The sequence below is a fragment of the Rana temporaria genome, chromosome 5 (genome assembly GCF_905171775.1).
Source record: "Rana temporaria chromosome 5, aRanTem1.1, whole genome shotgun sequence".
Lineage (NCBI taxonomy): Eukaryota > Metazoa > Chordata > Amphibia > Anura > Ranidae > Rana > Rana temporaria.
Window position 1 is genome coordinate 160054549 of NC_053493.1, and position 15633 is coordinate 160070181.

The 15633-nt window shown below is 43.1% G+C and overlaps 1 protein-coding gene across 3 annotated transcripts in view; it reads left to right on the plus strand.

Moving 5' to 3' along the window:
• The window catches only part of GRB10 (growth factor receptor bound protein 10), a 244748-nt gene that overhangs the window by 39563 nt on the left and 189552 nt on the right, over positions 1–15633 (plus strand). For 2 of the 3 annotated variants that reach the window (XM_040353310.1, XM_040353308.1), the window contains exon 2: positions 8111–8197. The exons of the other annotated variant lie outside the window; for it this stretch is intronic. In XM_040353310.1, coding sequence (XP_040209244.1) covers positions 8150–8197 — 48 coding nt within the window. In that variant the 5' untranslated portion in view covers positions 8111–8149. The remainder of the gene's footprint in view (positions 1–8110; positions 8198–15633) is intronic. 3 annotated transcript variants of the gene reach the window in all.

The window sequence follows — 15633 nt, forward strand, 5'->3', positions numbered from 1 at the left end:
GCCATTGTAAAAAAAATTAAATAAATCCTTTTATCGTACATCACAGGACACAAAGGCAGCTATAGTAATTACTATCTGGGTTATAAGCTAACTATAGGTGAATGGACACTGGCACACCAAAAAAGCAGGAAGTCCCTCTCTATATAACCCTTCACATATGGGAAGAACCTCCTGGTTTTTATAAGGGGAAAAAAATAAATTGCCGGTGTCTTCAAGGTGATCATGGTGGATTATATACTCTATACTGTGAGTGGTCTTGGTGGAAGGTCCTGTCGGGATAGACTATGCATGCGGCTCCATTCAATATGGCAAAGACCAAGATGAATGGTACCTGGGCCTTGAAGCAATGTTTTTGCCTGTAATGTGCCTCTTTTGGGGCACCGGAGCCATGGATGGACAGAAGCCAAAAGCTGTCCGGGCAGGTTTAATGGTTGTGGACCCAAAATGCAAAGGGGACCCGGTCCTTGAAGGTCCACAAGAGACCGGGCCTGCCGTAATGGGTGAAGATTGGATCTAGCTGCATATTCCAGCAATATCAGGAAGGGGATGACAGATGTTTACATTCCCCGAATCAGTCTGCAGGCACAATTGTCGGCTACACTGCTAGGAGTGACATCACCCTATATCTGCACCCCCTGGGGCTCACCTTGCCTACAGAAATAATCCTTTGACAGCCTGTGCCATATTCCTGCCTGGCACTGAACTGCACCCCCACCTGGGTCCCCTCTCGGTGCTCCCCAAGTTTTCTGTTACTGTCACTTATGGTTTGGAAGCAGTGTTGTGTCGTGCCATTGCAAAGCCAGAAATTGCGTACATTGCCACTCAAGGAGGGAGTGAAATTGGAATAGGGCCGAAACAACTGATCGATTATGAAAATAGTTGTCAACCAATCAGCTGCATACAGAATGAATTATTTGTTTACATATCGGGAAATACAGTGCAGCACACATTGTCCATGCATGTCAGTAAGGCTCCATGCATTTTGGGCTTTTTTTAAAAAGCCAATAAACTGAACTCTATGTTGGCCTATGTACCCATGCACACATGGACGCTTTTTAGTGTTAATGAGCTTTGGAGTTTATTGGCTTTTTTCGTAAACGCCCGAAATTTGCGTTCAAAGTGCTGTTTTCGGCGGAAAAAAGCGCTAAACGTTCAAGCACCAGCTTTTTATTTTATTTTTTTTAATATCCATTGAAAAAAAAAAGCTAAGCGCTAAAAACGTTGAAAGGAAGCATAGCTACTGGCGTTTTTTTATAGCTATTTTAGCTAGCTGTGCATGGAGCCTGAACTTGTGAATGTGGGAGGTGCAATGCCTCATGAGACATGTAGTCTTGGGCTGGAATTGGTTCCAAAGTTTTTTTTTTTTTTTTTTTTTGTTTTTTTTACCTTGCTATAGGGACATTCTATGCTATACTTTTCAGCTTGCTATTGGGGCATTCTGAAGGCAGGAGGAGCCAGAAGCGTCGGTGGGGGACCTAAAGAGGAGAATCTGGCTTTAAAACCTGTGACGTGTATGTACGCATTGTAGTCTTCAAGTTTTATATATCGACTGTCCTAAGCATACAAGAGCTGCTGTTGCTTGGCTTTGTTGAACTTGAAACAAGCATGCTGTAAATGAGTGTTGCCAGTGTTAGAAATCCCTAATTTTTTTATTTTTCTTATTTCAAGTAGGTTACGAAGCCTAGTCTTCATGATAAACTGGCATTCTCAAAAGTAAGAGTTGGCATTGACGGCCCCAATATTCTAAAATACTGCCAGAACTTCTAACCCTTTATGGAAAACAAGTTTGGCCCACTTGAGCGGGTTGGTGGCAGGTTTAGAGCTTTCATGCAAGCTGTAAAAATATTCTGTGCTGCCACATGTAGTGGTTTTGTGTTTGATCATGCACCCCCAGCACTGACTATGTTGTCGACAGTCCTAGATCGCAGTAACATTCCAAAGCTGGTCGGACGGGCACCTGACAACAGATCTGTAACAGCCAGCGATGACTGGGAAGCCTGTGACTTTCCTATTTTTTGTTTACCCCCTGTTAAACCACAGGTTGCAGTAAAATCGCTTTATTTTTCACCCATCAACAGTCGGTGCTAATGGGGGGGGGGGAGATTGCCATTTTGTTCATCCCTGCTGGCAATCTAATGTTAAATCTAACAGTCATTTTTTTTTTTTTTACTTTTTGTGTAAAAAAAAAAAATAGAGCTTTCTTTTGATAGTATTCACCACTGGGTTTTTAGGTTTTGCTATATAGATGGGGGGGAAAAAATACTAAATTATGAAAAGCTCATTCACAACAGCTTGAATATACTTGTTTTGCAAATGATTACATTTTATGGGTTTAGTTCCACATTACCAGACCAAGCTGTCCCAGTAAAGGTGGCAGAGGGCTGAGACAAACCATTTCCCATGGACTGGGTGGGAAAGGGTGTGCTTACAATGTTTGCTTTTCTTCAATTGTTACCGCTTTAAGGTGGGGGTGTTGGTAAAGCAGGGTATACAGATGACGCACACGGAATGTGGATGCAGTGATCTCACCATCACCAAAATCTTGCACCCTGAATGTGGGTGTAACATGTTGGGAAAGGAACTTATCCCAAGTAGGTATACCTTCTATGAAGGCTTGCACTTCCTCTCAGATGCAAGGATTATCAAGTTGTGTAGCCAATGCATTGGCTCTAGTTGAAGTAAATGATTAACGACATGGACTTTCAGGCAGCTTAAAGTGGTTGTAAAGTCATAAGTTTTTATCTTGATGCATTCTATGCATTAAGATATAAAGACTGTGCAGCAGCACCCCTAATACTTGAGACCCCTCTATCCAGCGATGTCGTTTTCTCTGCTGTTTGGAACCCCTCATTGCCTGAAATGGCAGCGCGGCGCCATTGGCTCCCGCTGCTGTCAGTCAACCAATGGGAGGGGACAGGTCCAAGACTCAGCTCTGTCTGAATGGATGCATCTTGGCTCAGGTGCCCCTCCATAGCATGCTTGCTATGGGGGCAGGAGGGAGGGACCAGGATAGCCGAAGAGAATCTGGGCTGCTCTGTGCAAATCCACAGCACAGGGAAGGCAAATTTAACATGTTTAATAAAGACTTTACAATAATTCTAAAGCTGAGCCCTGGGGAAATTGCACTACTGCATGGGTTACCTGCTTGTTTTATTCTAGGGAAGAGGACATCTGATCCTCCCCACACAAGACCGGGCCATTGCTTAAGTGGTCTTGAACGGTTCCTGATGTCGGCATGCTCCATAGAAAATAGTCCTTCTCTGGACCATGGGGAAGCATGGTTTTCTGAAGCATCAGTGGATCAGGTGAGTAAACTTGCTCTAAAAAAAAGCAGTTGACCTGTGCTGTGTGGGCACGGCCCCACTGCATGGGAAAAAGTTTTGGCCTGCAGATGGGCTTTAAACGCTTCCGAGCCAACGGCTGCAGTTATACTGTGCAGAATGGCACCTGCCGTCATAGCGGTACGGCGGCTCGTTAAGGCACGCGTGCCCCCGAAGCCATTGCAATGACTGCCGGGCACCCGCGATGGCTCGTTACAAAGTGTGTGTATCCCGGTTCTCTCAGGGGTGAAGTGACTGATAATGTGTTAATACATTGTATAAACAATGATCGGTCTCTTCCCCCTAGTCAGTCCCAGCCCCCTACAGTTAGAACACACATTAGGGAACACGGTTAACCCCTTGATCGCACCTAGTGTTAACCCCTTCCCCGCCAGTGACCTTTTTACAGTAATCTGCATTTTTAAAGCACTGATTGCTGTATAAATGCCAATGGTCCCAAAAAGTGTCTGTGTCCGCCATAATACCAGTCCCGATAAAAACCGCAGATCCCCACCATTACTAGTAAAAAATGTATAATAAAAATGCCATAAAACTACCCCCTATTTTGTAGACGCTCTAACTTTTGCGCAAACCAATCTATATAGGCTTATTTCGATATTTTTAGTAAACATAAAAAAAGTAGAATACATATGGGCCTAAACTGAGGAAAAGTTTTAACAAAATTGGGTATTATAGCAAAATAAAAATTGGTTTCTTTCCACCCCCCCCCCCCCCCCAATCATACTTGGGTGGATGCAGCATCGGACCGGTGCTGTATCTTTTTCCTGGTGCTGCATTTTTTCCCTGGCATCTCTGCACTACTGAGAACTGATGGATCAGTTCTCACAGCTCTCAAAGCTGCTGCTTGTCAGCAGCTCTCTGCTCTGCCCCTCCCCCATGCTTACTGGAGTGCTGAGCTATGGAGGGGTGGGGAGCGGCCATCTCAGGCTCTCGGTAGCTTGCTGAGAGGCTGAGACGGTCATCCGTACTGATTTCTGTGATGTCAGCAGAGAGCAGACTTCAGCCTATGTTCTGCTGAAAACCTGGTCAGAGTGTAAAATTGTGCCTATATTAAGGCTTACCTGTAGCTACCCAGGATATCTCCTAAACCTGCATGGTTTGGGAAATATCCTATCCCCTGCATGTGCCAATGTCGGCACATGCGCACTAAAGGAAACTGAAGCAATGCCACATAGGTTTCGTTGCTTCAGTGTGCTGTTACCAGCGACTCCCGCACGGGAGTGACATCATCGTGGCTCCGGCCAATCGGTGCTGGAGCTGCCATACCCTAAAGTAACCCCCAGGAAAGATGTCTCCACTGCAGGGTGGTACAAGGACTGCTGTGGGGGTTTCAATCCTTATGTAAGTAATTCATAATGACCTAGTATGTCTTCACTCGCTCATTCAACTGACTATTTTTAATCCTGCTGCTAGCATTAGTAAATGGATAGGAAGGTACATTGCATAGTATATTTACTTTTGAAACATATAATTTTTTTTTAAATCCAATTCTCTTGTTACTTCCTGGTTTCTATTCCAAGGCAAATGTTGTACAGCCTAGAAGTCTTCAGGAGGGGCTTTCTCAGCTAAGCACACCTTCCTGCTTGGGCTAAGGACAGATTGATTCCAGGGAGTAAATGCTACATAAATCGTCTGCCCTTACTCAAGATGACATGGGCAGAAATAATTTTTTTCAAAGTTTTGCCAAAAAAATTAACGCATGGGGTTGTGGTGGTTTGAGAGATTTGTGGTCCTAACCCATCACAAATTCAAACAGATGCTGACTTTAATGGCTGTAGATAGTGTTTTTTTTTTTTTTTCTCTTCTCCCCAGCATGGCACACATTGTACCTGAACAAAAAGACATTAAAGTTTACTTCTGCTTATGTAGGACTTGGCAGCTAATATTTTACCATGCAGGCTCCATGCTGAAATTGGAGGGCTGGAAAAGTTCCAGATTGTACTGTAAATCCTGTGTGCTTCTGCCAAATATTTTGGAGATGTAGTATACAGTCGCTCTCCCCTTCATAATTTCTATGTACTTATTCAGACCTTTTGTAAGAGAAATGGTTAATAGATTTAAGCTTTTAGAAATGGCAAATGGCTGTTTTCGTTCTGCTGCCAAAAATAAAACATAATTTACTGGAAAACAACTGTTCTGAAGTCTGCATTACTGATGATACAAAGACCACAAACTATAAAATGCTTGCCCGTTTGGACACTAATAACTTTTCTACCATAGCAATTTCATTTTTCACACATCTGCATTTTTTTATTTTTTTATTTTCGTCAAGTAAATGGGATACCAAACCAGTTAAACCTTAAAGGAGTTGTAAAGGAAACTTTTTTTTTTTGGCTAAAATTAATGTCTGCAAGGTAGACAGAATAGTGTAATGATTCTGTTAAAACGAGTAAATACCTCTTAAATTCCTTCATCTATATCACCTCCAGCATTTTAGTTTCTGTTCTCTCATTCACTTCCTGGTTTGCGGCACTTGTTCATGTAAGAACTACATTTCCCAGTATGCATTGCGGCACTCCCAGTAATTCTCACCTCCTTGAAGTCTCTAACACGTAGATAGCGTCCTGCCACACAGATGTAGTTCCCAGGAGGGGGTGAGCACGTTACTGACCACCGAAGTAAAGCCTCCCTTCACGGTGGTCAGTAAAATCAGACAAGCAGGAAGTGAACAGAACAGAGAAGAAATAGAGCAACTTCTGATCAAAAACAAACTGAGGAAGTGAAGAGGAATGTCTGCAGCTTAAAGGATGCTTATGAAAAAAAAAATGTTTCCTTTACAACCCCTTTAAGGCCGGATTCACACCTATGCACTTTTCTTTTCTTTTCTTTTTTTTTTTTCTTGTGCATCTTGCAGATTTGCACTACAGAAAGTGTTCCTTAAAAAAAACATGTAGATCAAAAAGCACTAAAAATGTATAGGTGTGAATCCGGCCTAAAACTGTGCCCATGAAACTACAGTATCCCAAATTGTCCCTAGGTGGTTTTTTTTTTTTTTTTTTTTAAGCGATTACACATTATCGGTTTAGAGTTGACAACGAATTATTGACCTAGAGGTTTTTTTCTCCTAGGGTTTACGACAATGCCTTGTTTTGCGTGCACATTTGCATTATATAAGGGCAGAAAGGACCATTTTAAAGAGTAGTTCTCCAATAGGAGGAAGATTACAAACTTACAGGCACCTTGGGTGTACAGAAATTACAGTGAGTGTAGGTATGTAAAATGATGTCCATTTGGTTGCAAGTGCCAGCTCATAAATTGTGAAACATGTATGAAACGGTCAATTATAATTCACTGTAGAAATTGTAGCTTAAAGCGGAGGTCCGTCTAAAAAAAAAAATAAGAACCAGCAGCTGCAAATACTGCAGCTACTGACTTTTAATAAAAGGACACTTACCTGTCCAGGGTGCCTGCGCTGTCAGCAGCCAAAGCTGAGCAATCACTCTGCTCTCGGCTGCCCCGCCGCCATCCTCGGTGAGGGAATCGGGGGTGAAACGTTACAGCTTCACTTCCCAGTTTTCTACTGCGCATGCGCAAGTCATGCTGTGTGTCCTAACTGGTCCCTGCTGTCTTCTGGGACCTGTCTTCCCGAAGACAGCAGGGGGGAGAGGGGCATCCTATTGGATGCCTGGCACTTGGGAAGAAGAGCCATGAGCAGAAGAGATGTGCGCTGGACTTGAGGACATCTCTGCCGCCTCTCTGCAGGAGATCGGAGGACTAGGTGACACCACGGCTTGGCGTTAAGTGTCAGACCTACCGTGGGGTGGGAGGGGTAGAAGGCTGTCAGTGCTGATCTGTGAGATTGAGCTCTATACCCTGATCTGTGAGGCTGAGCTGTAGACCCCTGACACTATGGGTGGAATACAGGGGATGGAGTGGCTTGATTCTATAAGGGGTTGGGCTTATGAGAAGTGGGAGGGACCAAAAAGGCAGAGTCTGGCACCCCCATCCTAAAACTTCACCAGCCGCCACTGTTTGCTACGGACCTCCAGCAGCCTTCTGTGTTTTTTTTTTTTTTCATCTTCATTGAGGTTATCCTACCCAGATCTTCTGTGGGAGCTACAGAGGGTCAAGTCTTGGTCCCTTCTCCTGATTGGCCATCCATTCATCCAGTTGCCTCATCCATCCCTCTCCCCTGTTGATGGTCTATAGATAAAAGTTGCAATGGACCAAGGGACTTTGCACTTCTCTTAGGAGTGTCTTGTGTACTTGTACAGTCTTGGATTTGCTATACTGTGTATAGGTTACACAGTATGGGAATTTGATAGTCTGTTAAGATTCTCCCATATTCATTCATCTTAACATGCAGTGTAAATGTACTTTCCTCAGCGAAGGATCCCTGTCAGGTTAGTCTGTGTTCGACCCAAAGACCCAACTCTATTAAACCTCAGTGCTCACTTCTAAAAGATCTAGCGCGCACACACTGTACGTCATGGGACATACTTACAGGTAAGTTGGGCATTTTAAAGCTGGGGGGGGGGGGATTGAGCTAAATTGGCAAAGCCGTGTCCTCTATGGCTGTGCTGTGTGGTAGGGTTGAGTAAATGTCAATACTGATTAGAAATGTAAATCTGTTGGCAGGTGAAACTTTCTTTACACATTGCATCTGTATATTTTTCGATGTCTGCCTGAAGTTTGGTATTAAAGATGCTTCTAGCTTGCTCATCGCCATATTGGGCAAGCAATAGCTTGCATGTTTCCTGAAATGGTACAATTGTTTGTGTATATTAAAGGCATGTGCCTTGTTCAAATATCTGTTGTATCTTCCATAGGTTTTCTTCAGATATTTTGAAACTTAAATCAATGAGCAGATGGCTTTATCTGGATGTCCAGATGCCTTTTTACACCCTTATTACCAGGTATGTTGAAGTATACATTTTTAAAGTAGAACTCCTGGTTTTTTAAAAATAGCGTTCACTGCATTGTGCAGCACTTGACTTTTTGTGCTTCAGCAGCTTATTTACCGAAATGTGACCAACTGATCTGGAGTTTTTTGGCAATTTTTTTTTTTTTTCCAGGTTTCAAATTGCTTGTTTTTAATAGGCAGAATTTGACCAGAGATTCAAAAGTATCACTGTGACATCACCACCCTGCCTCCACCTCACCCAATCATAGAATGCTTTGCATTCAGATAATACAAAGCCCTTGAGCAGCTGATCTCCTGTTTAGGAGGGAGAGACCTTGCAGTGTGATGAGCACTGATTGGGTGCTCGCCAGATAAAAGGGCAGTGTCGGACTTGGCAAAAGTGCATCTGCTGAGCGAGCAAATGAGGCAGCCCCAATGAGGGGGAAACAACTTTGTTCCTTCAGGTTATCCACGCATGCTGAGTAGCCAAATCGAGCTCTGGTGTCTGCTTCATTAACTTGGCCCCAGGCTTTTTCTGATACTGATCAGTTTATTTATTTTTTTGCTAGAAAATTTCTAAGTACACCCAACTTTTTTTTTTTCTTTTAATCTGCTGCCCTAGAGAATAAATTGGTGGGTGTTGCGGTATTTGCACAGTAGTTTTCCAAACACAAATTTGGGGGGGAAAAAATACACAATTAGAATTTTTAATGCAATAAAACACAATGCATAACCCGGTTTTTATTTAAAAAAAAAAGCTGATGTTATGCCAATGTAAATGGATACCAAACATGTCACGCTTTAAAATCGCCCTTGTGACCGATAACTTAAATGTTACAATCCATAAGCATCTTGCTTCCGGATCCCTATATTAGAGGTGAGCAGAGCCTATCTGGTATGTTTGCCTCAGTGATCAGCTGGCGGAAGCACCAGCTGGTCAATCCAGTTTCCTGGTGGGACTGGATAACCTGAGGAAGGTGGCAGGAGTATGTCCTCTCCTGCTTGTAAAAGCGATCCAGCAGCTAGTTGGCTGGTAGGATTGGTTTTATGAGAGCTGATCGTCGGCTCTTCAAAATAAGTAAACCCTGCTAGCAGCTGTTTATTACTTTGCCTCTAACGCAAGTTTGTCTGTTTTTTTTTTTTTTTTTCCCAATTGCTGCTGCTTGCCTGCATGAGGGCTTAACTTAAAACCTATTTGAAACTACATGTCCCTGGGTGATATGAATTGTGCATCCCTGAAATATCCATGCCTGGAATATTCAGTTGTGGCTAAGCAATACCCTGAAAGATCTACCTGTATTTTGTTTCTCTTGCATTTCTCCTGGAAAAGTAGCTGTGTAGCAGAGTTGTAGCTGCGTAAATCTATAGCTGGCCATTGATTCAAATTTTTCTGTTAAGCCAACAGGCTAACTGGGGTGGAAAAACTGATTTCTCAATCTACACAAACAAGGTGGATGGAGAAAGTAATTAAACACACTAGGATCTGAGCTGGTCCATTAAGTAGAGGGCTAGCCACAGGAGTACCAACACATAATAGTACAGTGGGACCAAAGTATTTAGTCAGCCACCAATTGTGCAAATTCTACCACTTAAAAAGATGAGGCCTGTAATTGTCATCATAGGTATACCTCAACTGAGACAAAATGTGGAAACAAATCAAGACAATCATTGTCTGATTTGGAAAGAATTTATTTGCAAATTATGGTGGAAAATAAATATTTGGTGACCTACAAACATGCAAGATTTCTGGCTCTCACAGACCTGTATCTTAAGAGGCTCCTCTGTCCCCCACTTATTATCTGTATTAATGGCACCTGTTTGAACTTATCAGTATAAAAGATACCTGTCCACAACCTCAAACAGTCGCACTCGAAACTCCACTATGGTAAAGACAATGAGCTGTCGAAGGACATCAGAAACAAAATTGTAGACCTGCACCAGGCTGGGAAGACTGAATCTGCAATAGGCAAGCAGCTTGGCTTGAAGAAATCACTGAGAGCAAGAATTGGACCACTGATAATCTCCCATCTGGGGCTCCACGCAAGATCTCACCCCATGGGGTCGAAATGATCACAAGAACGGTGAACAAAAATCCCAAAACCACACAAGGGGACCTAGTGAATGACCTGCAGAGAGCTGGGACCAACGTAAAAAAGGCTACCATCACTAACACGCTATGCCGCCAGGGACTCGGATCCTGCAGTGCCAGACGTGTCCCCCTGCTTGAGCCAGTAAATGTCCGGGCCCGTCTGAGGTTTGCTAGAGGGCATTTGGATGATTCAGAAGAGGACTGGGAGAATGTCATATGGTCAGATGAAACCAAAGTAGAACTGTTTGGTAGAAACGCAACTCGTGTTTGGAGGAGAGAGAATGCAGAGTTGCAACCAAAGAACACCATACCTACTGTGAAGCATGGGGGTGGCAACATCCTGCTTTGGGGCTGTTTCTCTCCAAAGGGAACAGGACAACTGATTTTTGTGTACATAAAATAATGAATGGGGTCATGTATCGTGAGATTTTGAGTGCAAACCTCCTCCCATTAGCAAGGGCATTGAAGATGAAATGTGGCTGGGTCTTTCAGCATGACAATGATCCCAAACACACCGACCGGGCAACAAAGGAGTAGCTTCGTATGAAGCATTTCAAGGTCCTGGAGTGGCCTAGCCAGTCTCCAGATCTCAGCCCCATAGAAAACCTTTGGAGGGAGTTGAAAGTCTGTGTTGCCCAGTGACGGCCCCAAAACATCTCTGGAGGAGATCTGCATGGAGGAATGGGCCAACATACCAGCAACAGTGTGTGACAACCTTGTGAAGACTTGCAGAAAACGTTTGACCTGTCATTGCCAACAAAGGATATATAACAAAGTATTTAGATGAACTTTTAATATTCACCAAATACTTATTTTCCTCCATAATTTGCAAATTCTTTCCAAATCAGACAATGTGCTTGTCCTGGATTTGTTTCCACATGTCTCTCATAGTTGAGGTATACCTATGATAATTACAGGCCTCATCTTTTTAAGTGGGAGAACTTGCACAATTGGTGGCTGACTAAATAATTTTTTGCCCTACTGTATATAGGTGGTGCCCCAGAACGCCACTGTGAACCTGTAAAGGATTGGGGAATAACACACTAGTTCTAAACACGGGGGCAAACGGCAGTCTCAAGTTTAACATTCAGCATAGAAATTCTTCTATGCAAAAGGTTAATGGCACAACAGTAATTTAAAATTGAAAACCTTGTTTTTAAAACACTCATGGGGTCTCCTTCATACCACCACTTAATCCAGATAGTCAGCTGGCTGAAACTGTGTAGTGATGAATTCAAGGGGTCAGATTGAATCCCAGGAAAAACCCTTTAGTGTCAGCCAGTAATCAGCCATGCACTCTGCAGGTAACATCCAGGTGCAATTTATATGTAAATAAAGTTCTAAAACTTGTTAATACAGTCTAAATTGGAAAATGATGGCATCCCTCCACACATCATCCAATGGTGTTAAGGCAGAGGGTAATGTAGTCCCAAAGTTAACAATGGTTTTGGCTTCTACTCCTTTGGGGATAACAAGGTACTGGTTAGGAGACCTGCGGTCAAATCAATCGACAAAGCACAAAAAACTTTAACTACAGGTGGAAAGTTCAGTAGCAATATGAAATCGTGAATGGATCAAAGTGTCCATATCTCGGATACTGTCCTGGATGTACAAAGTACAGGACCAGCAAAAAATGGCTCAACTATGTCAAGCACAGTCCAGTTTGCTATTGACACGTTAAGCAGAGTACAATCGTTCACAAATGTGGTGGAAAACTCTTGATGTGAGAGGTCCAACCATGCAGGGTATACTCGGTCCCCTGTTCGACTGTGTAACATTGCTGGACTTTCCAAGATCTCCCTCATTTAATAGGCACCGGACAGGTGATCTTGCCTATCGCAGTGCTTGGGCTTTTTAGCAAGCATTACTTTAATGCTGAAGTCTCTGCGTTGCCTGCTAGAATGGTCTCCACTGTTTCCCTCTCGGGTTGGCAAATGCATGTCTAGTGGTATGGCAAACCACATAGTGTGAGGGGTTGTCGCACCAATGCGGTTCGCCCACCAATCGCATGAGCTTCCTCGGGTAAGGAAATCTGGGACATTGTATTTTAGACAGCAGGACTGTTTTCTGTCAGAATATATTGATCAGCGGCTGTGGTCACTGATCTACAAGTGTTCCAACTTTCCTGGCTTTTCTAACAGGCATGGCCACACATGGATTTAAATTCAGCTGGTGCCTCTATGGCCAGCATAAGGCACTGTACCTCTTGACTGCTAGAATTGGAATTGTCACTACTGTGCTGATTGACCACTGTAACTGCTGGAGAGGAAGCTGTATCTGAGACGGATAATAGTGGTAAAAGCTGCGCTGCAATGTGAAAAATCAATATAACAATCAGATTATAAAGTATGTGATGCACACAAAACACTAGTGCAATGTAAAATGATCAAGTTAAGGTGCAAAGTCCATATGAATGGATGTATCTCAGGGAAGATCAGGATGACAGAAAGTTCTCCGAGTGTGTGAAAAGGTATCCAAACTTATCCAGTGAATCTGTATAGCAGATAGAAGTGTCCTCCACCGTTAAATCCTAACTGCTTACCACAACGATAAGTAAATAAAGCATGTAACCGTGACTGCCAATTCCAAGATTCCAGGGGAAATTTTTCACCTTATCTTTGTTTCAGATATCAGACTATTCACTCTCCATAGTGTGACCCAAAAGAGAAAAGGCTGACATAGCGTGATACCGTAATAAAATTAGTTTATTAGTAAAAGTATTGCACTTACAGTTATGCAGTAAAACAGTGCGTGTGTAATAGCCGGCCGGCTTAACTGTCCGCTCGTCCTTCCGGGTAGACTGCGCAGTACGATTCGTGGTGACGTCAGCACGCCGCTCCTCCCTACGCCGTTTCGTCACAACAATGACTTCTTCCAGCCCCTGGAAGAAGTCATTGTTGTGACGAAACGGCGTAGGGAGGAGCGGCGTGCTGACGTCACCACGAATCGTACTGCGCAGTCTACCCGGAAGGACGAGCGGACAGTTAAGCCGGCCGGCTATTACACACGCACTGTTTTACTGCATAACTGTAAGTGCAATACTTTTACTAATAAACTAATTTTATTACGGTATCACGCTATGTCAGCCTTTTCTCTTTTGGGTCACACTATGGAGAGTGAATAGTCTGATATCTGAAACAAAGATAAGGTGAAAAATTTCCCCTGGAATCTTGGAATTGGCAGTCACGGTTACATGCTTGATTTACTTATCGTTGTGGTAAGCAGTTAGGATTTAACGGTGGAGGACACTTCTATCTGCTATACAGATTCACTGGATAAGTTTGGATACCTTTTCACACACTCGGAGAACTTTCTGTCATCCTGATCTTCCCTGAGATACATCCATTCATATGGACTTTGCACCTTAACTTGATCATTTTACATTGCACTAGTGTTTTGTGTGCATCACATACTTTATAATCTGATTGTTATATTGATTTTTCACATTGCAGCGCAGCTTTTACCACTATTATTTGCAATTTATGTTTATCTGACATTTTGAGCAGCAGCAGCTTTTTTTTCACATTTTTTATTTTTATTTTTATTTTATTCATTTTTATATTTTATTTTTTCACTGTTTTTGAACCAATTCAAGTGGTTTCTCACTATTCAAGATTGCTTAGACCTGCGCAGTATTTATTTTTATACACATGTATCTGAGACAGACTTGATGCAATATTCATTCCGTGGGTCTAGGCTTGCTCAACCTTTCGGTTTATGAATATTCACCCACCAGTCATCAGGTCACTGTCAGGGAGCCAGCTCGGTCAAGAAGAAGCAGTGTTCCTGCTCCTCTACTAAGATGGCCTTGATTGCCCCCTCCTATGTTCCTCTTTTTGCTTTGAAACAGCTTTCACAGTTCAATTTTATTTATTTTTTTTGGGGGGTTCAGCAGTCTGGAGGTCTTGCTATGGTTTTACTTCATAATTGAATACAATTGTCAAGTGTGATTTATTTTTTTTATTTTTTTCATTTGATGTTTCATCTGTTAATTTTGTTGAATCTCAGGGCTGCTGATCTCGCAGCCACTTCTGTCAACATGTAAGCACTCAAGCATCAGCTGGACATTGTTGTTCTGTTCACTTATCATAGAAACCATAGTAAAAGCCAGCACAATGTGTGATGGCACCCTAGCTTTCACTAAGAGCTTTTGATGGGTTAACCATGCAGGAGCACAGCTGTAGATGGTTTTTACCCTAATAACCGAGTGTCTGAACAAGAACCTCATGGCAGGATCACCTAGTATTTGAATAGCTGCAGATTTAAATTGTAAAGGCAGCCAGTTTTAATTTCATGAAGGTAAAAAAAACTGTAGCACCCCCTCCTAATATACCTAAGCCCAATCTTCCTCATGCGATTTTGATGAGGGCCTTGGCTCTCCAGGGACCCTCCCTGTTTGGCTAAGGCGGCAACGGTAGCCATTGGCTTCCATTGCTGTTAAACAGTGAGCCAATGTGGAGAGGGGTGATGGGGCCGAGCCACGGCTGTGTGTGAATGGACATGCAGAGCCGCAGCTCAGGAGTATGCCTGCCAAGGTTCCCCATTCTGAGCTGCCTGCTCTGGGGGCACTCATCAGGATGGAGGAACCATCCCCAGAGCAGGGGGATTATGACAGGTTTGTTTTTATAACCAACATTTTTTTACCTTAATATTACTTTACATGACTAAAAAATAACTAATGAAATTACATGATTTACGTTGGTTTAAAGCGGAACTTCACCCAAAAGGGGATGTTCTGCACTCCATCTCCCAACACCACGCATTCCTCCCAATCAAATGTGGAATGTTTTCAGTGGGGAGCAGTTATCTAGTTGGGCTTCTGCTCTGACTGCCTTGGCAATCGGAGTGGAAGGTCTTCCTTCCCCCAGCCTCTTGGGACATGTAACGGGTGCTATTAGACCAGGCATGTCCAAAATCCAGCCCGCTTTCAGTTTCAAAAGGCCCCACTAGTAATTTGGATATTTTATTTATTATGTATTTTTACTCTTTTGTGGCCCCCAACGAATCCCAGAGCACTGCGTGGCCACAAAAGATATACATTTTTCTATCAGAATCCTGCTGTCTGAATGGAAGGAGGGGGGGGGCGGGTGCCACAAGAATACAGAGCAGTGATCTACTGGGTACCCGGCGATCAGTCGCAGTCCCGCCTCCTGGCCCAGGATTGGACCACTATTCTGCCTATAACAGGCAGGAATATGTGCGACTGATCATTAGGTACACCGGAAATGAACAAGGATGTGCAGGTGGCATTAATTGCCAATGGTGAGGCTGCTGATGGGCACTGATCAAGCTGCGTTAATGGACTGTGACCATTATTTTGCTTCAAAGTAAAAGAAAAAAAAATATTCTCCTGAAACTTC